At 39.0% G+C, this 25294-nt stretch overlaps 1 protein-coding gene across 1 annotated transcript in view; it reads right to left on the bottom strand.

The window, feature by feature from the left end:
* The window catches only part of LOC150085857 (SH2B adapter protein 2-like), a 181297-nt gene extending 176080 nt beyond the window's left edge, over positions 1 to 5217 (bottom strand). The window contains exon 1 of the mRNA XM_090374274.1: positions 4173 to 5217. Within this exon, the coding sequence (XP_090230400.1) occupies positions 4173 to 4925 (753 nt within the window). The 5' untranslated portion in view covers positions 4926 to 5217. The remainder of the gene's footprint in view (positions 1 to 4172) is intronic.
* Positions 5218 to 25294: the final 20077 nt, after the last annotated feature.

Here is a 25294-nt window from a genome sequence, read left to right as displayed (position 1 = left end):
ATACCTTGTCCTTTCCAGAAAAATAAATAAATAATAAATAAATAAATATAATAATAATAATAATAATAAAATTGGGGAGTCATTGTCATCTTCTCCCACTGTTCCAGTTCCCACTATTGTCGAGTTATTAATGCAATAATTATTCGATTCTCAAAATAAGTAATTTTAGTAAAACAGTATTAAAAAATGCTATGTTTGTACTCCAGCACATGAGTCAGAAGGGTTTAGAACTAATCATTTTGAACATAGTAATTAACCGTATTTAGCAGTCATGTGTTCTCGACCCTTGGTGAACTCAAACAAGTGTCCCCCCGCATTGTATTGGTCATATGGTGCAAGTAAGCCAGGATTTTGCGAGAAGAGAAAAACATAAGAAACACAGTTATACTCGTAAATTGTTCAGCATTCAGTTCTGAGATGCTAATCATTTGTTCCTTTTTTTTCTTTCTTTCTTCCTTTTTTTTTTTTTTTTTTAAATAAAGTAATAAAATGCATTTAATAATAATTCCCTACACTATTACAGATATCGTTTTATTATCTACAATGGCCCTAACGGTAGTTGAATCACCGTCCTTCCAGCCACATGCGAAAGGTCTAGGTTCAAATCCCGTCTCGATCGCAGAAACATTATCACATTTTTTCACGTGGCCGAGTTAGTAGGTTAATGTAATTTCAAACGGGGACAGTAGTTTTATATTCCAGAAACTCGGGTTTTTCGTCCAGAAAACAAGGAAGCCGAGGAATACACATAAATACAGACACACTATATAAAAAAAAAAAAAAAAAAAAAAAACGTACTGATGGCTCATGACTTAGTTGCTGTGGTGCTTTACGCCAATTAGGATTTTTGGCATCTACGAACCAAATACTGTATCAGAAATGTACCTTTGCAATTAATTATTATTTAATAATGAAGTTATGTTAAATTTATTTGTCAAATAATAATAATATCATAAACTTATATTATAATAATTAACTTAATATTATTAAGTTAATAATTGAAACGAAGTATAAAATAAACAATAATTATTTAAAATTTGTTATCCAAAATTTTGTATCTGGTATATAAAAATAATTTTTTTGTCGTTAGCTTGTATATAAAAAAAAATAATAAATAGGCTTTTATAATAATTGATTTAAATAATAATAATTACTCGCGCCAACCACCAGTATGGTGCCGAAGACCATACATAACATCCTAGCAGCAATAGGTCTCCCAAAGAACACCTACAAGGAACTCTAGATAAATTGCAATCCTGAACACTTGCAGGTAGGGCTATAGTGGAAGGTCAACCCAGGTATACGCAGTATACCCCTGGATTTTTTTAGGTGAATAGCGTATACATTCTGGTTTTTGAAAGACTTAAAAAAAAAAAACAAATATTATAAAAATATTTACTGAAAATTAAAATAATAAAATTTATTAGAATATGATTCTTAGGCAATACTGCATACGTAACATTCACAGGTATACCTTCTGCTAATTTTATTCCTACAGACTGCTGTAGGATGGTCAGAGTTCCTCGACCAACAGTAACACCAGTCATAACAACCATTCTATGCACTTGGTAGCAATACCCTTCGTGGAGTTGCACCCCATGAAGGGAGAAATAATATAACAGCAATAACAACAATAATAAATTTAGAAATTGTGGTCGCATTTCCATTATAAATTCAATTTTCTGAGTCTTTTCTTTAATTCCATTTGGGCCTGTAGCCAGAGTTCACATTCGCATCACCCTATTCATATTACTGGGAATTAGAGATAGACGTTTCAGTACTAAATGTATAATTCAATGCAAATTAACATTGCTAAGTTCGCATTTATTGTGTATTCTTACTGGACCACTCAGAGGTCCAGAGAAACCAGCCACTTAAAATTTTGAAGTTTTCAGATACCTCTAACAGATACTTTCTAGTTTTTTGATGTGCAAACGCCGTAATTATTGAAAAAAAAAAAAAAAAAATATATATATATATATATATATATATTGAAAAACTTGAGGTCCAGGCCAAAATGGCTTTCAGCGCTGCTTCAGTTAGTCTTAATTTATACAGTTGTTAGTGAATGTTGCGGAAGTTCTTTTTATCTGTGTACACGTTTTAAACCCAGTAAGACCAAATGTAACGTTGTTATTCCAGTATGTTGACTAATATAAATCCAGTTTGTGCCAGCTGTTTATAAACGGGTTATTGCAACATAAAAGTTAAAAAGATCAAGCAGTTACTTTTACGAAGAAAGTTGCACATATACGGCAGCAACAAACGTTGGAATTTACCAAATTGCAGGCTGCAAGTCAGTCAGTCAGTAAGGAACAAATATATTAATTGTCGTAGAGGGCGTTGCATGTAAAACGAAATGAGCGCAGTGGTAAACAGTGACAGTTATGTGACAGTGAGTCAGAAAAAGAAATCGGTATACAGTACTGTATGCGTTATCCGACGCTTCCGCGTGCACTGTAAATAGCTCAGTTAAGTGATGTATGATGTGATCATTGTTGAGAGAAAGATAAAGTGCAGGCTCAGTATATATGTAAAATATTAATGGCTACATTAAACTCATATCATATCAATCATAAGACACAATGGAAGTATATTAACGAAAAACAATTCATAATATTTCACTGTAGATCTTGAATTTCAGCTGAACGGTCAGCGTAATGATATAGTAGAAATACTATATGTGTTGTTTATTAGATTTGTATTGAATTACTCATGATCTTCACTAACTTACAGTGAGCACACCTAAATATTCTTGTGAAATTAATTTCACGGAAGCGTTTGTTTTTCAAATAATTTAAAAATAAAGAAATACAGGGGTTTTCCAAGCAAAAATACACTTCTAATTGCAGTGTGATTATCGTACTATTTCGCATATTTGGAAACCTAATTTTCAGTTTTCTTATTATTCCTTCAATCATAGATGACTATAACAATATAATAATTTCCATTCCTAGTCCTGAGAGAGAGAGAGAGAGAGAGAGAGAGAGAGAGAGAGAGAGAGAGAGAGAGAGATTTTATTGCCTTATTATAGCGAAAAAAGTTTTTTTATTTAATTAACCTAAAATTCCTTTTCTTTGTAGCATGTGCATTTATTTCTTATTTGCAGTGCTTCTGTTGTTATTTTGCTTGAATAAATGAAATTACAATGCATGCATGCATGTATGAATGAAATTACAATAGATTTTGCTGTTTTTGAAAATATTGCTACCATTCCCATAAAGCAAATCTGAAGTTAAAATATCAAAGAATGCATTGCTTTTTCCCCAGATTATGTGGATAGTCGCAATATCTTTAGAGGATAGTTATTAATAACCTTTACATATAAGAGAAATTATTTTTTAATATAGTTGTGGAAGGACAACTTACGTGGTTTCTCTCCATAGGGTAAATTATATACTATATATACTATATTAAATTGTGCGATGTAGGAAGTAAGAGGGCAATATCCATAGAGCCATAGCATTTATTGTCTGATGATAGGGTTCAGTAAGTATCCTAAAACGTCACCTGCTAACAATGTAGTGTAGAAATTGAGCTTGTATTCTATATGAGTTTAATAAAACCTATTTTATTAATAATTTCACGTAGTATAATACTGTCATTTATCGTATGAATTATTTTTATATGTTTTTAAGCTTTATTTATTTATGCATAAGAAATTTAAATATATGAAAAATGCCGTATTGTACCAAAATATATGTGGGAATATATTTAGGACTAGAAATTATTGTAGGAAATATATAATGCATTACTTTCATTTATATATTTAACCCTTGCACGTATATGATTTCGATTGATTTGTGTTCAGTTATGCCGTAAGCAGCATTTTTATTTTTGAATATGTTTTAATTCATATGTAAGCCTTTAATAATAATTTCGTCTGTGTGCTAGCTCAGGTAGAGTAGAGGGAGGAGTATAAATTAAAGGAGATGAAAAATGGACTCGGAATGAAATACTGTATAATGGGATGAGAGCCGATTAACATGAACGTTAAAAGGGTGCAGTAGAGGGCGCATTCGCATATCAAATTAGAAAATTCAAGGCGATGGAGATTCCTCGAGTAAGTTAAAGACGGGCAGAATATAAATTAATACTGTATATATCGCGTTGAGCTTAAACTACTGTCAATCAGAATACGTATTCTGTAATGAAACATAAATGAGACCTACCTTTGGTGGAGAATAGAACTCTAGCATATATCCGCCTGTCGTCTTGACTAGAGCGAGCCGACACTTCTCCCATTTATGTCTGCCATCCAAATTGTCCCCCGTAAGATAACTTACAGTCCCCTCCCTGACACATTCTACTACTATTTTAGCTAACTTTGTTTTCTCGTGCCCCCTGGTTCTCCTTTCGTGGTGGGACAATTCTACTTCATCTGAGTGTTGCTTGTGGAATAGCCCTTTTCCTCGTTTTAATCCTTTGAATGAAAGCCTTCGAAAGAAAGGCCTGTGGTGACTCTTCGGAGATTCTCCCTCTGGGTCGGAGAGGTCACTGTAATCTTCATGATTGGCAGCAAGTCCGCGGAGGTTGTCTTGCGTCGTCTCCTGCGCTTTAGATCGCGTTCTAGAGGAGTCAGTTACTACAGTTTCTTGACCCCCATGTCCGTTAGTAGCTCCAGAAATTCCTCGAGGGTCTCCACTTTTTTTCCTGACCTCTGCTTCGAAATGATCAAGAAAAAAATCGAGGAATTTCCTGGCAAAGTCATTGCTCGATACTGCGCGACCAGTGGTAGGATGGTCGAGGACGAACATTCGATAACTTTGAGCGAATTCTGTAGCAGCCACTCGAGCGTGTTTCCGACAAAAGTCAGGCCAAAGTGAACGCACATCACTTTCATCCGTGGCGGCCACGACTAGGTCAGCCATACTTGATAGATCGTACACACACACCAGAAACTGGTAAACAGAGATTATCCACATACACAGCGAGCTATCCCCCACCCTGCCGCCATGATAGAAGTTGAATGCGCAGCCGAAGATGCGCAATGTCAATAACCGCTGCGGGCACTACGGCAAGTCCGGAACGAGGAGACAGACTTTAATATTTAAACTAGTGTTTTATAATCTGGGGGAAACGTAAACTAAGGGGGTGGGAGTAACTTATGACGTATCGAGGACGGGAGTAGCCGACAATGACAACAGGGATTTCTAGCTAATGGACTAAATTGAAACTTCCAGCAGCGCAGCCAGCCTAGTGGTAGTAGTGGCGGCAGCCTGCTGCACGCGAGCTGAATGAACCAGCAGAGAGCGAACGCATTGAGGACAAAAGACGTTCAATCAGTGTCAGGAACGTCACAAAGCGAAATTTAGGGGGAAACATTTTCTTATCTTTTCTGTATATGAAAGCTAAGAGGACACTCAAAAGATTATTATTCGAGAATATAATCGTATCACGTATTCCAGATGCTCGCAAAATATTGGTTAAGTATAAAATTTATATTACTGTGTAAACGGTATACCGCCTTTAGTGCAGTGTAGTTTCCTTTAGTGTAATCATTGACGTGCGTTAGTGCGGTCGCGTACGCATGTGTGTGTGTGTGTAAGTGAGAAAGTGGCAGAATTGATAATACAATTGAATTAACTGTGAATACAGGGAAAAAAAAAAAAAAACACTCTGATGTATATGGCAAAAATAAATATGGGGAAAAAAAAAAAAAACCTATTTCGAAAGGCATTTTTTTAATGTAAACCAGCGTTTCTTACTGGTATACAAACGTAATGTGCATTATTCGATATTAAATGCATATTTATTAAATCTGAAATTTTTGTAAATAAATAGCGTGCTGTCTACACAGATTCAGGCTCACTCTGTCTCCTTTGATGTTGAGGATACAAACATCATCGGCTGCCCGTCTTGCTTAGAAGTACAACTTGGTATAATAGAGGATCACACAGAAATTCCTTTGGCAACCATCGGATTATAACTCAGTTAAGATGGGATTGTCGTGCTTTGTGCTAGCAGTTGAAAATACTCAAGTCTTCATTCCAGGTTGTTGACCTTGGTCTTATCTCCGCCAGATCATCTGGTATCAGTCTTGGACTTTTGGAACTACCTCAAGTCTATGAACAAACGCACAATCAACATTGAGCCACCCGGCTATATTTGTTTGATACCTCAAGCCAGAGTGCTGTGCAGCCCTAATATTGCCGACCGGGCTAGCCGGGTGGGTAAAGTTCCCGCCTGGCAACCCAAACGTCGCGGGTTCGAATCCCGCCTCGGTCCTGGATCAAAGTACTGCAAAAACCTTGGGAGGTGCATTATGGCCACAGAAGCCGATGTGCCAACAACTACCAAAAAAAAAAAAAAAAAAAAAAAAAAAAGCCGTACTATTAGACCCGCACCTTCAGTAACTGGAAGCATATCCGCAAAAACAGAATAAATAAAGGTGGAGGTGCTGGTTGGTCTGCTTAAAAAGATGTATGAGACTGAAGAAATTCCCAGAGAACGGTTGAGATCGTCCTTCATACCTACACAGAAATGTGCAAATGCAAATAGTTGTTCTCAATTTAAAACAATTAGTTTGATGAGACATGCATTGAAGATACAGTACTTCTAAGGATAATACACAACTGAATTTATAAAAGATGTGAGGAAACACCTAGTGATTCTCAATTTGGCTTTCGACAAGGACTGGATACCAGAGAAGCCCTGTTTGCAGTTCGGACTCTAATAGAACTCGAGATGTGAACCAAGAGGTATTCATTTACTTCTTGGATTATGGAAAAACCTTTGATCGGGTAAGACATGACAAACTGTTCCAAATATTAGAGAAGATTAGAATTGATAATAAAGACATCAGAATAATGGCGAATTTGTATTGGGGACAATCAACAAAGATATGCATAAGAGAAAAATCGGAAGAGATAGAAATTAAAAGAAGAGTTCGTTACGGTTGTATGCTTTTACGTATATTGTTCAACGCGTATGCTGAAGAAAATTTTAAAGAAGCTTTAGAGAGATGTACAGAAGGGATAAAGATTAATGGCAATACAATAAATGTGATCAGATATGCGGATGACACTATATTGCTGGCCAGCTCTGAGAAGGGTTTACAAGCATTAATGGATAGAGTTAATAGTATAAGTGAAAATTTTGGTCTGAAGTTAAACATCAAGAAAACAAAATTTATGGTGATTATTAAGAAAGAAGTGCAAACAAAAATTATAATCAATAATGAAGAAATTGAAAGAGTTAAAAGTTATCACAATCTTGGATGTATGCTGAGCGAGGACCGAGACCATTCTATTGAAGTACGCTCAAGAATTGAACAAGCATGTGCAACCCTCCTTAAAATGAAGAATTTTCTATGCCACAGTGATCTTACGCTTCCTATAAGAACAAGAATATTGAGATGTTTTGTCTTGTCTGTCTTCCTTTATGGAGCTGAGACCTGGACACTGACAAAGAAGATCCAGAATAAGATAAATGCTTTTGGGATGTGGTGTTACAGATGAATGTTAAGTGTGTCAAGGACTGATAAGATAAAGAATGATGAGATCATGAGACGAATATTAAAAAAAAAAAAAGTTAGAAATAACTAACACCATAAGGAGAGGAAACTAAAATATTTAGGACATTTGACGAGGAATGAAAAATATAAGATGTTGCAATTGATAATCCAGGGCAAGATCAATAGAAAAGGAAGTCGTGGGAAAAGAAGGAAATCTTGGTTAGCAAATCTCAGAGAGTGGTATGATCAGAGTAACGAGGGTTTGTTTAGGGCTTCTGTCTCACGTTCATCCATTGCGAAGATGACAGCCAACCTCTGCAAAGAGAGGAACACTGAAGAAGAAGAGAAATAAATAAGGTGAAGTGAAATGAAATAACGTATTAAGGAAATTTTTATGAAATTTTCTACAAATAGGTGCAATGCAATAATTAGCTTAAAATTAATGCAATAATGCAATAATTAGCTTAAAATTAAAATAAATCAATCATAAAAGTAATACTAAAATGCATTTGAATTGGAAATAAAAAGGAAGAAACATATTCATAATATTCATTTCAGTTTTTGAAATAATTTTGAGTTTTTATTTTATTTTAATATACTAAACTGTAATTAATATATAGTTTGAATTCATATAGTGGCGTTGGTTACGTTATTTTTGTGTGTAGATAAGCATTTGGAAAGCTGCAGCCTTATCTTAAACAGATAGCCTTTGCTATCGATATTTTGGCGAAAATTTCGTAACTTTCGGTAGGTAGCTTTTTTTTTTTTTTTTTTTTTTTTTGCTTTGCTGTTTATACTCCGGAATGACCACACTGTCAGAGGAGTTCACAAGATAGAGATAATAAGAAAGAGAACCGTATTTAACAGTCACGGGCTTGAACCCCGGTCATTCAAAGTACATGTACATATGCACTCTCGTGCCTGATCACTCCGCTAACGGCAGTGATTAAAAGTTTTGTCAGCAGTATAATTTCTGTAATACTCTGTTAATTTAAATTCTGTAGTATATTGTAAGTTTAAATTTGTGAAGTATTCGGAAAGTTGCAGCTTAATATTCAGATAGCCTTTGTTATCGATATTTTGGCGGGAATTTCGTAACGTTCTTCAGTAGCTTAAATTTAACTTCTTTAGTGATTTAAATTTTGTCAACAGTGTAATTTCTGCAATATTTTGTTAACATAAATTCTCTAATATATTGTAAATTTAAATTTCGTGATCTTTGTAAAGTTCAGATTTTACTTAGATTATGGTTGCTACAAGGTCCACTTACAATACAAAGTCCAGGAAATCAGCACTCAAACGGAAATGCCCGCGGGCATTTCCGGTATGAGTCGCGACCTCATCGTTTCTATAGACCAGCGTTTCTCAATTTTTTTTTTAGTCACGGAACACTTTTCATCTCACAATATATTTACAGAAAACTTTTCATCTCATATTCTCACAATATATTTACAGAACACTTTTCATCTCATATTCTCACAATATATTTACGGAACACGTGTATATTTACTGAACACATATTTAATGAACGCTTACGAAACACAAGTTTAGCGAGAGCCAAAGAACTGTTTACTACAACTCACTGTGCATCAGGAGCATCTTTATTTCCAACACATGTTAAGCCGAAATTCAAATAACTGTCATCATACTTTCGTTTTGGTCTTTTATTAGTTGGTTCCTGTTTTTTCACTTCGAATTTTTGGGGAACAAAAGGCTGCGATTGTTTTTCCTCGCTTTGAAGTGTGACAATATTGTATTCGTTTTCATCGACCACAGATGCAATACTAGAAGTAATTGCTTCTCGTTTTAAAGTTCCTTTTTTCAACCAGAAATCCATGGTCATTTATTTTAATAATAACTAGGGGGCTTCGCCCCCTGAGCTCGCTTCTTTTGATAAAAAAAATACAGAAGCTTTCGACTCTGTGTGTGTCCCTTCCTCAGCTATGAATGCATAAATACGTTACTATAGCTATATATACAGGCTGCCGTAGCCTAGTGGTCAGGCGCGCGTGTGCCTTGAATGACCGTGACTACTAAATACGGTGCTGTTTCTTGTATTCTGTCTATCTTGTGAACTCTGACCGTCTGGTCGTCCCGGAGTTTAAACAGAAAATTTATTTATTTTTTTATAATATCGGTGTAGATACACCATACACAACTTGGCAATCCGCCGGAATCTGTGAATTCGGCGGATTGCCAAGGGATGGTCAATACATTTGAATTATGGAATACTTTTAAAGCAAATTTCACGGATACCAGGAACGCATACATACCTTTAAGAAAATATTGCTGGAGGAGGATGCCGAAATGGATGACTGCGGAGCTGGCTGGTCAGATAGAGCAGAAAAAGATAGCGTGGGACAGTTACAGAGCGATGAAAAGTTCTGAAGCCTACAAGAGGTACAAGTTGATCTGTAATATCACCACAATAAGGTCAGGGAGGCCAAGGCTCCATATTAGAAAGCATTAGCAAAGAGAGCAAAGAATGGGCACAAGGAATTTTTCGTGTATGTGAATACAATGAAGAAGAAAGCTAATCTGATCTGACCCTTGTGTACTAGGTGTGGGAAAGTCTTAGATAACCCAGCCGATGTTGTGGATGAATTGAATAGGTACTTTGCATTGGTCTTTACTGACGAAAGATCCTTCGTACTGAGAAAAGATTGTACGATGAGGCTTGGCCATATGGAATTAGTGGTATCGTAACTACAGATGATTTTTCATCAAAAACTCTTGAGCATCAAGGCAAATAAGGCTCCCGGTGTTGATGTGATATACCCTGTAGTTTTGAGGGAGAGGGCGAGGGAGTGTATTGAACCGTTGAGGTTAATTTTGAGGGCATATTTAGACTCAGAAGAAATTCCTTTGGATTGGAGGAGTGCCAATGTATCACCAATACATAGCAATTCTAAGAGGGAAGTTGGTAACTACAGACTGGTTAATCTGACTTCAGTGGTAGGAATAATCTTAGAGGCAATGATTAAATTATGCCTAACTAACTTAGTAGGCTATTTTGACACAGTTACTCATCAGCTGGATTTAGGGAACAATTTCGACATAGTTTATTTCGATTTTAGCATAGCATTTGACTCGGTCCCTCATGAGCGGTTACTGTAAGCTTGAACAGGTTGGGATTACTGGTAAGATTCAGAGATGGATTGCTGGGTGGCTGCAAGGCAGAGGGTTGTGATTAATGGATATTCTTCAGATTGGTGTAACGTCAGCGGGGGGGGGGGGGTACTTCATATATCGGTTCTTGTACGACTTGTTTCTCATTTTCATAAATGACATCGACGAAGGGATAGATGGCGTGATGTTGAAATTTGCATATGACGTAAATATTGGCAGAGTCGTTAATGATCAGTGCCAAGCAGCGCTCCAGGATGACTTGAACAGGCTTCAAAGATAGTCAGAGAAGTGGCAGCTATGTTTTAATGGTGCTAAATGTCTTACACTTGGGAAATAGCAACCCACAAATAAATTATACACTTGGTGGAGTAGAATTAAAAACAGTGGAATTCAAAGGAAAAAGGATCTGGGTGTTACATTACGAGCAGATTTGAAGTTAAAAACAGTCCAATGCAAAGGAAAAAGGATCTGGGTGTTACAATACGAGCAGATTTCAGGTTTTTCTGAACAGCGTAAACAGGCAGCCCGGAAAGCCCATGGTGTTCAATCGATGATTTATCGACGTTATCCTGTAGAGAAATGGAGGTCATAATCCCAAGGTATAAGGCAATTGTAAGACCACATTTGGAACACTGTGTTCAAGTATGGAGAACTCATCTGAAAAAACACATCGAGCTTCTTGAAAGGGTCCGAAGACAGAGAACTCGAATGGTGAGACGGCCGAATGACGACCGTATGAGGAAAGACTCCGATTATGTTGGCTACAGAACTTGGAATCCAGGCCTCAGCGGTGACCTGATTGAGGCTTATACGGCACTGAGAGGTTAGTAAAATGAATGAAGGTGGAATTCTCACTGTTATAAAGGTTGGTTGGTTATTAGGAGTTTTATGGCGCATCCAGCATCTAAAGCTATTCTGCGCCAAGTCTAAGGTAATAAAATATAAATATAAAGTAACATATCTAGTTAATATATTATAAACAGATATATGGCATAAAACATTTTATAATATATTAAACATTAAAGCGATCTAAATAAAACTATATAGATTAATCAGTTGTAAAAACCTGAATACATCTGACACATTGTCATCGTCCGATAAAAATCTGCCTGAGTGTACAGTATAAGGCTCAGACAGATGGGTAAAACATAAACGGTATTCATTACTAAAAAATGTACATTCTACTAAAATATGACGAATAGTTAAATTTTCTTTACAATGGCTACACACACGACAATCATCAGCCCTCAGCAAAAACGAATGCCTCAAGTGAGAATGTCTTATGCGTAGCCGAGCAAGAATTACTTCCTCTCGGCGAACCCTACGCTGACTAGAAAGCCAATGCATTATTACAGGCTTAATTTCATTTATCTTGATGGTAGGGCACCGAGTCCAAGATCCTTGCCAACGTGCGCATAATATTTTGTAGATTATTGCAGTCTGTATATGGGACTGACAAGCGGATGCGACTTTGTGGCGTTGCTGATTTTGCTGCTACATCAGCCAAGTCACTGCCTCTGATACCAACATGGCTAGGGATCCAGCAAAAGCGAATATCAAAGTTTAACTCTGAAAGGGAGTATAATATTTGCTGCACCCAACATAATACTGGGTGAGTGCTTCTCACGTTGTATAAGGCCTGTAATACACTTAGGGAGTCGGTATATAACATGCATCTTTGATACTGGCGGGTTTTTATATGATCCAAGGATAGTTCTATTGCGTGTAGCTCTGCAGTGCATATGCTACATTCATACGGAATACGATTGCAGATTGTTTTGCTTGGAAAAACACAAGTAGATACCGCGTACTCTTCAGACTTCTAGCCATCTGTATAAACCGGCATGAAGTCGGGATATTCGGCACGGTGTGCTGCAAAGAGTTGCCGATATATACATGTTGATGTGTTAGCTTTCAGCCAACTCCTAAGAGTGAAGTCAAAAGATGGAAATCGTATATTCCAAGGAGGAAGAACTTGCATGTCTGACGTGGATATATTATCCAACATGAAGTTAATATCATGAACCAACTCTTGAATCCTGATACCAAAAGGCCGACTGGCAGTTTTACGCGTATTATATAGATTTTCCCACCATGGCATATAAACAGATGTCCACGTAGGGTGGTCAGGCAAGGATTTTATTTTTATACGTTGAAGCCAATGAACCACCATTAATGCTTCGACGTCAGCAGTTGTCGTTCTTTGCCTTCAACGTATAGGCTTTGGACAGGCGAAGTACGAAATGCCCCCTTTGCAATCCGGATGGCTTTATGGTGGATTGGGTCAAGCCATCGGAGTTCAGAATTTCTAGCAGAAGAATAAGCTTGGGAACCATAGTGAAGTTTAGAGCGAACGAGTGCTCGGTATAGACACAATAAAGTGCTTCTATCTGCTTCCCAAAAGTTGGAGGAGATAGCAGTGAGCACGTTCAAACCCCTCATGCATTTTGCTCTAAGCTGACGGATATGGTGTAGGAATGCCAGCTTTTGATCAAAGTTGAATCCCAAAAATTGTGTTTCTGCTACCACAGGAATTGGATTCTGTCCAAGTCTGAGTTCCGGGTCAGGATGTAGATTCCGTTTCCGACAGAAATGCACTCAAACGGTATTTTGGGCAGAAAACCTAAACCCATTGGTTAAAGCCCGGGAACTAAGATGATTGACTGCTTGTTGCAATTGTCGTTCAATCACTCTCATGCTACAGCAGTGACAAAAAAATACTAAAATCATCTACATACAAGTCACTATTTACTGAAGGTCCAGCTGTTTTGTAATGGAGTTAACTTTGACTGCAAACAGCGTAACACTGAGGACAGAGCCTTGGAGAACTCATTGCTCTTGACAAAAAAAAAAAAAAAAAGCAGGACACACTGGATTTAAAACGAACCTGGAAGAGTCGTGTTAAAAAAAAAATTCTGAAAAAAGTAGGAAGGTGACCTCTAAGACCAAAAGAATGTCCATACTTAGAAACAATGTTGTTGATAAGTTCTTGCGGTAACATCGTCCATTCCTCTGTCAGCGCAATCTTCAGCTGGTGAACATTTTCTGGCGGGTGTGGACGTGCCGCTAGGCGTCTCCCCAGAGCGTCCTATATGTGTTCGATGAGATTTAGATCGGTGGTGGAACAGGCAGGCCAACCCATACGAACAATATCCTCACTTTCCAAAAGCATATCAACCTCTGCAGTGCGATGGGGTGTGGCGTTATCATCTATAAACACGAACTCGGGGCCAATGGCACCTCGAAACAAACACACATAGGGAATATTACCTCAGTACAGTAGCGTGCACCAGTTACAGTACCGCCTTCCAGTATCTGGAGTTGTGTACATCCATTCAGGAATACGCCTCCCCAGACGAGAACACCTCGATCGCCATATTGATCCCTTTCAGTGATGTTTGCGGGGTGATACCCTGTGCCAACCTCTCGCCAGATTAGCTGACGTCTAAAATCGCTGCTGAGACTGAATCTACTCTCATCAGTAAAGAGTACCTTAAGTAAAGATTTTGTGGTTGTAACCTTTAGAAATAGTGTTGGTCCTTAAGTTTTGCAAACCAGTATATAACTAATATAATTAATTTTACAAATTTATGTTGTTCGTGACAGTATAGTGGTTTCTCTGCTCCGAGAGACTGGGTTCGATTTCCGTCTGTGACTGAAAGAATTGGTAAAGTCTTCTTTAGGGAGACTGTGATTAGCCTATCTAAGGCGAAGGAAGTGAAGCTTTCTCAGTGAGTTATTTCAGGTTTTTCATCGTGCACAACGTGTAAATCGACCCGTGAACACACATGCCACCATAATACGCATTGGAGCAATGTGGTATAAAGTTGCTGATACGCTTAAAAGCCAACAACAACGCAATTTTTTTTGTTAAGTGGCTGTGTGGAAACATGTAGGAGTGTATATTATTCTTATGTAGGGCAGCTTCAGTAGATTAGCTCAACTCTCTGTCATGGTTCTCTATGGTGATATAAAACTCTGTAAAACGGCTAGAAATGTGTGTAATGTTGGGTTTGTGCAGTTTGTATTGTTATGTTGTTTAATCGTCTGGCACCACTTGCCACCAGGAAGGCGATCACTTGGAAAGACTGCCCAGTGCCCATCTACATGAGGAGGTGGTCCACAACTATGATTGAACCATGGTGGAGATCGATTACCTTGTACAGAATGCCCCAAAGGAGTTTAGGATCATTCTGTTTTTTTTTTTGTTTTTTTATAAATACAAAGAACATAAACACAGTGAAAAGCCGACCATCGCCGGACCATCGTAACGAAGAAACTGATAGCTCCTGCAATCTTTTTGGAAAAATAAAGTAGCATGAGAGTGGCCAACTACAAAAAAAGAACTAATAAGGAAAATACCGAACCAGAATTAGAGGAGGAGGAAGAAGTACAATACGGAACAGCCGAAATAGGAACAGACGAGGTTGCAATATTCAGAATAAAAGACGGATAGAAGAATGCCTCCGCAGAATTCGAGGAAATGGACCCACAAAAATCCACATCATACCGAAACAGAGACCCATCAGAATCCTTTGACAGGTCACACACCACCTCAGTCAACGAATAGTACCATTAGCTCAACAACAAGGAGGGCGCTGACTGTTCTTTCAAGTTCCAGATGTAAATTACAAGCTCCAAAAAAGCATAAGTGTTTTGCCATTTTATTTACTTAATTGTCATATTTTATTGTACTTTATAAGTAGCTTTATTGTTCTAGTTCCGGTCGTTATTTTTAATTTAGATAGAGTTTTTGTAGGCTTGTTAACAGGAGAGACTGCTACTACTGGAATGCGACACATTTAAATAGAGTGGTACAAGAGTGTTTGCTGATGCTATCGAGACAGTGTTAGGTGGGTCGGAAAACTGCTAGCTCGTGGGAGGATTCACAGACTAATAAAACTTTAAAAGAAGCCGCAGGCAGAGGTGAAAGTGATTCTTGCACTGCTTCTATTAGAATGAGCAGCGGCCTGGAGGGCGGGGTGCTGATTGTTTCACAGACTCAATGGGAGTCACATGAAACAAAAAAATACATGGGCTGTGTTAGAGTAACTAAGTATAAAAATAGGTGCATGTATGTTTGCATGTACACCAATGCTAGAAGTATAGTAAATAAATTTGATGAATTTTAAGTGCTGGTGAAGACATCAAAGGCGGATATTGTTGGGATATCAGAGACGTCGTGTCACAGAGATATAAGGAATGCAGAATTAGAATTTGGGGAGTACAATGTGTACTGAAAGGATAGGGAGGGAGCAGGGGATATGCTCTTAATTAAGAAAAACATAAAATCTAATGAAGAAGAGCATCTAGTTGACATAGATGGACAGTGCAATGTTTGCTTTCCCAGTGCACTGGGAAAGCAAAAATGAGAGTACGAGTGTGCTATAGGCCCGATGGCTCTAATGAGTACAACGAACAATTGTACAGAGGTAGGCCAGTAAATCGGATTCTATTATAATGGGGGCTTTTAACATCCGAGATATTGACGGGAACTCGTGGAATGGTCACTCGCACCCTAGCAAGACTTTTGCGGATTTATTGGATGATTGTTTTCTGCAGCAGCATGTTTGAGCGGCAGCCAGAGAAGATAATATTGTTGATCTGGTTATCAGCAATGATTATTCGCGCAGTAAGAATTTGAAGATAAAGGAACCACTAGGTGGCAGTGATCACACTGAATTGATCTGGTATGTACTTAAAGATATAATTACCATGAGGGGTAAAGGGAAGGGTTTTTGCTTTCGTAAAGGTGACTGCAGTGGTCTCAGACAGTTTTTAAATTCTGTACAGTGGGACCAGCTCCAGCTGATGATGTTACTAACTGCAAATTCTAAATGGGAAGCATCCAAGGAATTAATCTTAGAAGCTGCTAGGCTTTTCATACCGATTAAGAAATATTTTTCAAGGTTTAGGCCTAAATGGATGTCAGATGAACTATTGAGACTCTTGGCAGAGAGTCAAAATGCATGGGATGCATATAAATTATCAGGCGACACAGAAGCCTATTGCAGATATAAGCTAACGATACAGAGGAAAACAAACAACCGGATCTTCAATGAAAACCAAAGAATTTTCTACAGGATCATCGAACAAGAGCAGAAGGAGGATAACGGCTCACCTGACCAGAAGGCGATCGAGAAGTATTGGACATTACGTCTAACTTCACTGCTCCATTGGAGCAGTAGTTAAACATAATTCCCAGGAACTAGACCTAGAACGGAAGAAAACCAAGGAAGCAAGAGCAGGATGGGAGATTAATGAGGAAGAAGAACAACAGCAGGTACTCAGGAAGTCCCACAGCTCGCGAATAGCAAGTATAGACAACATCCACAACTGCTGGTACAAGAAGTTTAGCAGTACTCACACGCATCTAGTGGAGCAGTGTACCGTGATGATAACGCACACCAAGACAATCTCAGAGCATCTGACTCAGAAAATCACCTAGTTGAAGGCTAAAGACAAGATATCAAAAATCTTGAGAAGTACAGGGACCGATCACCTGACTCCCAACAACGTACAAGATCTTGGCCATATGCATTGCCAAGTAGATATCTGATCACTTAGAGAGCCGGAACAACAGAAAATTTGCAACCAGATAAGCAGAGGACTCATGGAACAATTGCATAACGATACGGCAATTATTAATTAAGCTTACAAGAAGCACCGCAATCTGTAGACATCGACTACTGCAAGGCCTTCGACTTCGTGTCCCATAGATAGCTGAAAGAGACACTGAATATCTACAGAATCATCCCGACAGTGACAAACTTCATAGAAGCAAAGAAGCAACCATGACGAAATGGAAGATTGCCATCAAGGTCGGGAACATCACGACAAAACCGATCCCCATCAGGGGATGAACACTCTGAGCTCACTATGGTTCTCTTTAGCACTCAACCTACTATCCACCGTGCTTAATACTAGCAAGTATGGATATATCCTTAAAGAATGGAGGAAGTTCCTCTACCACCTGATGTATATGGATGATCAATCTCTACCGGCATCCGAGGAACAACTCAAACAGTTATGCCGAATCACCGAAGAGTTCAGCACGAACATCGGAATAATCTACGAGTTGGCTGGTAAACAGATCGAAGCCACGATGATAGTGGGGGAAATCTATAAGTGGGTAGGAATGATGCAAACTGAACATCTAAAACACAATCAGACTAATTCCCGCCTGACCGATAAATGTCATCAGAGACTCAGAAGCCTGCTAAATGCAAAACTAAACTGATTGTTTGTTTGTTATTTGGATTTTAGGAGCATTAGCAACTAAGGCCATATTGCTCCGTGATATGCGGTGGTCATTCCCTGACCTTTCCGCATCCTCCGTATTTGGTGGTGACGGGCTCGAACCCCGGTCTAATCAAGAAGCATGTGCTACGCACTGCTGCTCCTTCCTACCTGGCTACGGAGGCAAAACTAAACTGAAGGAACACAGTCAAAGCCATAAAGACCTACGCAGTCCCTGTACTAACTTATCGGGATCATAGGGCATCTAGCCGGAAGAGATCATGAGGACTAGGACAGTGATGACGAAGGGCCTCCAACGGCAGCCATTGAGACACTGACCATACCCAGAAAGAAGTAGGAGATTTGCAGACCTCATCGAACAACAGAATAATGCGATTAAAAACCTGAAGGATTACTTCCAGAAAAACACACAGCGCCAATCTACTAGGGCATAAGGAAGATAGGCAAATGGCACAACCGTTCAATCTCAGTCGATAAGACCCCACCTACCTAGACAGAAGAAACGAAGAAGAAAAATGGGCGAAGAAGGCACTGTATGGCAGGCACTACAATGTCTTCCATCAAGACTATATGTATGTTATGAGACTTTCAACGCATGGCTCATGAGCGGGAGAATCTTCCCGAGACCGAAAAATTGATGCTTTCCATCCAAGACCAAGTAATCAACGCCAGGAACTACAGAAGATACACTGCCAATTATCCCGAAGTGACAGACGACAACACATGTCGATGATGCTACCTTCCTCAGAAACAATCGAGCACATCACGGGATGCAAGTGATCACTCACGCAGTACACTCATAGGCACGACCAGGTCGCCAGGATAATTCATCAGAAGCTAGCGAAGAAATACCAGTCCATCAAAGAAAGTACTGTATACTGTATTATAAGTAGGAACCTCAGGCTGTACCAGAAACCCCTTCGCACAAGTTGTAGGGCTGCTCCGTAAGATGAGAGAAGACGATCCCGCACAGTAGACTGGATGTAACACCTTCTTGTCTTCACTGACAAGAAGGAAAAGGCGCCCTACCTGATCGACCTAGGTACCCAACACCAAAAACCCCCAGAAAGCATACTAAGAAAAGATTAGGAAGTACACAGACCTTAGATAGGAAATCAAAGAAATGTGGCATATGAAACAAGTAACGGCCATTCCGTTCATCGTATCAATCACAGGCTTGGTGCCAAAGAGCTTCCATAAAAACCTAGCAGCAATAGGCCTCCCAGAGAGCACTTACAAGGAACTCAAGAAAGCCGCGATCCTGAACACCGGGTACAGTGTTTAGTGTGTTTAGGGTTTAACGGCACCAGGGGTTTCCCCCATCTCCGCGTAGTATACATTGTGATGTGATAAAGAACATTGTAGAGGCCAGAGGTTTAAAAGTGTATGGATATTGGAAGAAGAAGAAGAAGAAGAAGAAAATCTTTATTGTACAGTAAAGATACAGATACAATAATGTGCCCGCCACAGCCAGGAGGCCAGGGGCTTGACAATGATATAGGGTAATATAAAAATATGTACAGTATAAGAATTTGCAGTATAAAAGATTACATAACAATTAAAAACGTAGCATTAGCCATTCAATAGATACGAGTATGTATAGTTGTGAGGCAGACAGTACACCAAGGTATGTGCATAATATTTAAGCACATATTTAAGCATATTCACACGAGTCAGAATTTTTCACAGTGCCAAATTGATGTTCGGTATCGTCTTTTCTTGTGAGACAGTTCGTCGATTTGCCTGCGACGTGCCGTTATGCGCCTCATAGGAGATAGTAGATGGAGTTTTCAGTATGAGTCGACATCAGGGGCCAAACAAAAGGGGAACAAGTTCGGCCAACGAGCGCCTGTAATTGCGATCAGAAGCGAATTTCTGCAGGTCAACTCCGATCATTAGCAGGGCTTGTACTGTAGGAAGTACTTGTCCAGGTAGGAATCTGTCACTGATCTTCAGCCTGTTCCGTTGTAGCTGAAGAAGAGGGGTGGCTCGTAAGGAAGGAAGTGGAACATGCCACTGGCATATATCCCAGAAGTCAGGGGAGTTGATTTTTCCAACCAGCATTTTGACTGTGGTCGCAGTTCTCCTCATGCTGATTATTTGAGGCAGCCGCGGGATTTGGAGTTGGTCGGCCATGCTGGTGGTCCTCTGCTGAGGGGGGAGTCGATGTTTGTGGGTTGCCCACTTCAACATCCAGTATTCACTGGCGAAGATGGGCTTCATGAGAGAAGGTACTGCGGATGCCCATATTTCAGAGGCATACAGAAAGGTAGGATACACAATGGTTTCCAGATATCTGATTGTGGTTCTTGCGTCTGTGTTATGAAGAAGATGTTGACGGGCAATCCAGCGCATTCGGTTGATCTTGCGTAGAACACATTCGATGTGACAGTTGAACCTAAGGTTTGGGTCGAAGGTTACACCGAGATCTTTGTGTTTAGTAACACTTGGAATAACTGCACCCTGCAGTGAGGGTTGTATGGATGTGGGACACTTCTTCAGAGAAAAAACCATAATAACGGATTTTTGGGGGTTCAGTTTGAGACCGAAATGGATGAGGTGGTTAGAGAAAGCTGTGATCTTATTACAGATTTCCGATGTGATCACTCCCCTGTCGGCTGATGGTGGTATTTCCGTTAGGAACTTTATATCGTCGGCGTAGGTAATGACATCATCTCTGTTACACACAAATGGAATAAGGAGGGCGGTAAAAAGTAACCCCGATAAAACGCCACCTTGCGGCACACCAGCATTGATGGATCGGGTATAGCAGAGCTTATGATGAGTGAGGTACACTGTTCTATTCCGGAGGAGCGAGTGCAGAAAAGCGAAAACGTCACCTTTGATCCGAAAGAAATTGGTTAGGAGATTCAGAAGGGCTGAGATGTTGAGGCTATCAAAAGCAGCTTCAATATCGGCATAAACAACCGCCATTTCTGATTTGGCCTCAAATGCATTTAAAATTTCCGTTTGGACTGCCAGAAGGTTGGAGACAGTTGATCTATTAGGGAGAACATAATGGAGTTGTTTTGATGATTGTGGAAGAAGATGGCGTGTTATATGCGGAAGAAGGACTTTTTCCAGTAGCTTTAGGAGCGTGGATGAAGTGGAAATCGGTCTATAGTGCTTCGGCTGGCTTGGTAGTTGAACTTTAGGTAGTGGGGCAAGACTGTATTTGCTCCAGGATGCAGGAAACACTCTATGAGAGAGGATGGAGTTGAACAAGTAGAGCAGAGGATCAAGGATATATGGACTGAGGCACTTTACGATGAAATGCGGGACTTTATCGATGCCAGCGGTGCATGACGGACGCAGCGAGTTGATGGCTTGACGAAGCTGCTGTCGATCGATTTGAATGGAAAACAGCTCATCATGTGGACTAGAAATGGGGTCTGGTTTGTAATCATATGGTTGGATATGTGTAGTGTTATGTTCTGTTGTTCATCTGGCTTTTAGCCGTTGGAGCCCATGAGACCCACCATTGCCCACACTAAGCGCCGTGGAGGCAAACCAGGTACACCAGTATTTTAGATATTTACTCTGCCAGGTCCTGCCACCTAATTTCCTGGGATTTCAGTGGCTAAGACCTTAAAAAAAAAAAAAAAAAAAAATGGAGGATAGGGGAAAGAAACGCTAGAAATTAGGTCAGGCCTAAAGAGATATAGTTATATGCTGGGTAGAGTTAGAAATTTTGAATGTGGGGGCTTGTGTAGTTTTGACAAGGGTCAAACTCTAGTAGTGCGATAGCTAGAGAGGGAAGGGAGACTGAAGACTAGGGGGATGAGAGACAGAAGTATGGGGACAATAGGGAAGACGGCCCCAGAGTATCAATTCAAATTATTATCAAATTATTATTTAAGGGTTGCCCGTAATTAAATACATTAACCCGTACTTGTGTCTGTAAATTACGTATGTTCTATGGTTGATTTGCCTGTTTTGCTGGACGGAAAAACCCCAGTTACTGGGGAGAAAAACCTTGCTATCTACGCCTGAGACCAACTAACTCAGCAACGGAGTGAAAAAAGCCCATTAAAGTTCCTTGCGTCATCGACGGGATTCGAACCCAGGCCTTTTCCACCCGGCGTGGGGAGGACGGTGACGATACCACTGTGCTACCCGCGCAGACTGGCCCCAGAGTATCAGTGAGGCAGGCCCATGCCTCACCAGGTGAAGAGTGAGGTGGAGGGGAGGAAAGGAGAGGGGGACAGCACGGTCTCCCTCTTGCTAATGACGCCAGATTGGAGTTTTCTCAGTCAGTGTTAGTCCATATCAGTTGTCGGAGGTCCACTGTGACTCATTCGTGGGGAAAGCCCCGTCCGATGAGGTTTTTTTTTTTTTTTCTTTTCTTGATGTTGGTAGTTTTTGGTCCACTCTAGGTTCAATTTGCGTGACTGGCTGGGTTATTTGTTGTCCAACCAGGCAATGGAATATCCCAAATTTCGAATTTCCTGTGTGTGTTGTCACTTCATCTAGTTCGAGTTGTTTTTTGTACCTTGAATAGCAATCAACGTTCTTCTCCTGGAGAATAAGTCCTGGGCGAAGCGTGAGAGCGCTCTGTAGTCGTCCTCCGTTCGAGTAAGTGCGACTCTTGATTCAGCGGCGTGTAAAAATTAAAATTTAATTTAATTTAATTTAAATTTTCTGTTTATACTCCGACACGATAACCAAGTCAGTAGAGTTAATAAATCGTCAATACAAATATTTATCGTATTTAGTAGTCATGGGCTTGAACCCCGGTCCCTCAAGGAACGCGTGCTATGCACTCTCGTTCCTGACTGGGCTACGTCAGGCTTAAATCTTGTCCTTGTTATTAGGAGGCATTGCAGGTCCTCATAGTTTATATATGTGGCATTAGATGGTCCCATCTAAACACTGGGTAGTGTGTTCAGGATCGCTGGTGGTCAGAGAGCTCAATCAGTAATGGTTGTAACTGAACCACACGCGCCTGGTTCTAGTACCCGACTCCGGTACCAGGGGGGAAACCATATAGTGAAGAAAGAGATAATAATAACGTCATAATCATAGATAGATCTGAAATCGACAAAGGGCGTCTATTTTTTTTTTTTTTTCTTTCTTTTCGCACCTGTTAACGTGATATTGAGAGATAGTAGAGAGAGAGAGAGAGAGAGAGAGAGAGAGAGAGAGGTTAAAAAATAATACAGTAGTTTGAAATCTAGAAAACCAATCGTACCTTTTAGGGGAATGTATGCAATTTGCAAAAATATCAGTAGTGTAATTGTGTTGCCTGTATTTCAATAAATATATGGTACATTCATGATAATTTAGTAAATAATGTTAATTAGCAAAAAAACTAATAAAACAATTGCTTTATGAGTTAATATATTACTTTTTGGTATTATTGGATTAAATTATTTACATGCAAAAACTGGAACTGCACCCGACCCATGGGCGTCCACAGAAAATTTTCCGGGGGGGGGGGGGAAGCTTGGAGACAAATAATTACATCAGTAAATTTTTATTTAATTATTTAATTAAACAAGTAGATTATAGAATACAGTATTGCATCAATACAAAAACACATACGTAATGTATATAAATTTACAATATAAAGGAAACAAGAATTAATATATATATATAACAAATTTTTTAGTTAATTATAATACCAACTAGATAAATTGGAGAATTTAGCATAAAATTATTAGGGGCGCAAACTATACTCATTTCTGTTTGCCATTTTCCAGATGGCAAATAGCAAACAGAAACAGATAGCTTCAGCTAATTGTTGATGGGATATATTGAGTTGAGTTAGTCTTAGTTAACGTTCCATTCAATGTATCCATATGTCTATAATTAGCTATATAATAATAATAATAATAATAAGATTCTTTATTAACATAAATTTTATACAATAATGATTCCGTACACAGAAATCCAGAGGAATCTTACAATTTGTTGTTTATACAAGTGATTTTGTTTTATATTAAAAAAAAAAAAATATATATATATATATATATATATATATATATGTATATATAATAAGAATAATAATAACTATATAATAATTAATAGATCAAAGCAAAGATGATAATCAGAATGTAAAATGAATGAAGTAGTAATTACAGCGAAAACGGACTATAAGTTGAGCAGAACATGAAATGACATCGGCTAGCTAAGATCGGCACTTACACAAATGTCCTTTACAAACAGCAAGATGGGCCAAGATGCCATCGCGATATGCCTTGTCTATAGTCCACAGGTCGATGTCGATGTTGAGCGAGTTGAGAGTGTCCAGAGTCACATTAGGGAAGTGTCTCCTGAAATTCTGTAACCGCTGGAGCCTTGAGCACAGGGAGGGAGTACTACGGAGATGTCTGCCTGGCAAACGCCAACCAACCGTGTTCCAGATGTTGATGTGATCCTGCTTAGCTGAGCACAGATTAAGGAATGACTTTATTTTTAGCACATGGGCTCTGTGGACTATGGGCGTATATTGCAGGTTGCAACAGAGAGTAGATTTAGATGTTGTGTAGTTCTGGTGCGACCACAAGTTGGCCCACTTCAGCACCCAGAATTCGAGGCCCCATTTTAATTTTACTATTTTATGTTTATTTATAGGGTACAACAAAGAAGTCCAACTTAGGTTACCTAAACTTGGCCCTTTGAACTAATGAGTATAGTTTGCACCCCTAATACTTTAATGCTAAATTCTCCAATTTATATAGTTGTTATTAGATAGTATGAATCAGAGCTGTAATACTCAATATGTTCTACGTTGATAATAATATTAGTAAATTAATAAGAGGAGTTTACCTCAATATAGTACGTGGAACACTTCCGTATGATACCCTCCAGAAATTAAAACGGAAAAAACGAAAAAATCGACAACTTACCAGTACATTAAAGTAAAATATAAATAATTAAATAATCAATTTAACACAATTCAAAATCAATTCAAAACAATTAAAATTCAAATTAACGCAATTAAAAGAATCTAACGAAAATATTCAAAACGATTTACCTTCCTTTTTTTTTTATCAGGCTAAACCTGCAACTTAAATAGTGATTATGTGTCTTCGCGCATGCGCGTAAAGGTCCACGCATCGGAGATCAAATATGGCCGCCGAACATTAACAGAATTCTCGTGTAATTTAATTTCAACGGTTTCTGCAATTAATAGTCGCGTATAATTACGTTGAACGTTAAGTATTTTGGCCTCGTTAAATAAAAAAGTATGTTTTTCGTTAATGGCATGAAAGGCTAATTCTGACGGCTGCTGAACGAGAAGCACGAACTGAGGCTTCGTGTTGATTTACACGAATATTAAGAGAAAACCGCGTCGAACCCTGATAAGACGAGTCGCAATCACTGCAAGAAATGTTGTATACTAGATCATTAATTTGTGTTGCGAACGCGGAAAGAACCGAGCGATTGTTCAGTATAGTGTGTAACTTCCGTATAGGCCTAGCTATAATTTTAAATTCGGTATCT

This window comes from Mastigoproctus giganteus, chromosome 5 (genome assembly GCF_048544385.1).
Source record: "Mastigoproctus giganteus isolate SK-2022 chromosome 5, ASM4854438v1, whole genome shotgun sequence".
Taxonomy (NCBI): domain Eukaryota; kingdom Metazoa; phylum Arthropoda; class Arachnida; order Uropygi; family Thelyphonidae; genus Mastigoproctus; species Mastigoproctus giganteus.
Note: the sequence above shows the minus strand (reverse complement) of the source record. Positions and strands in the feature narration are given on the sequence as shown.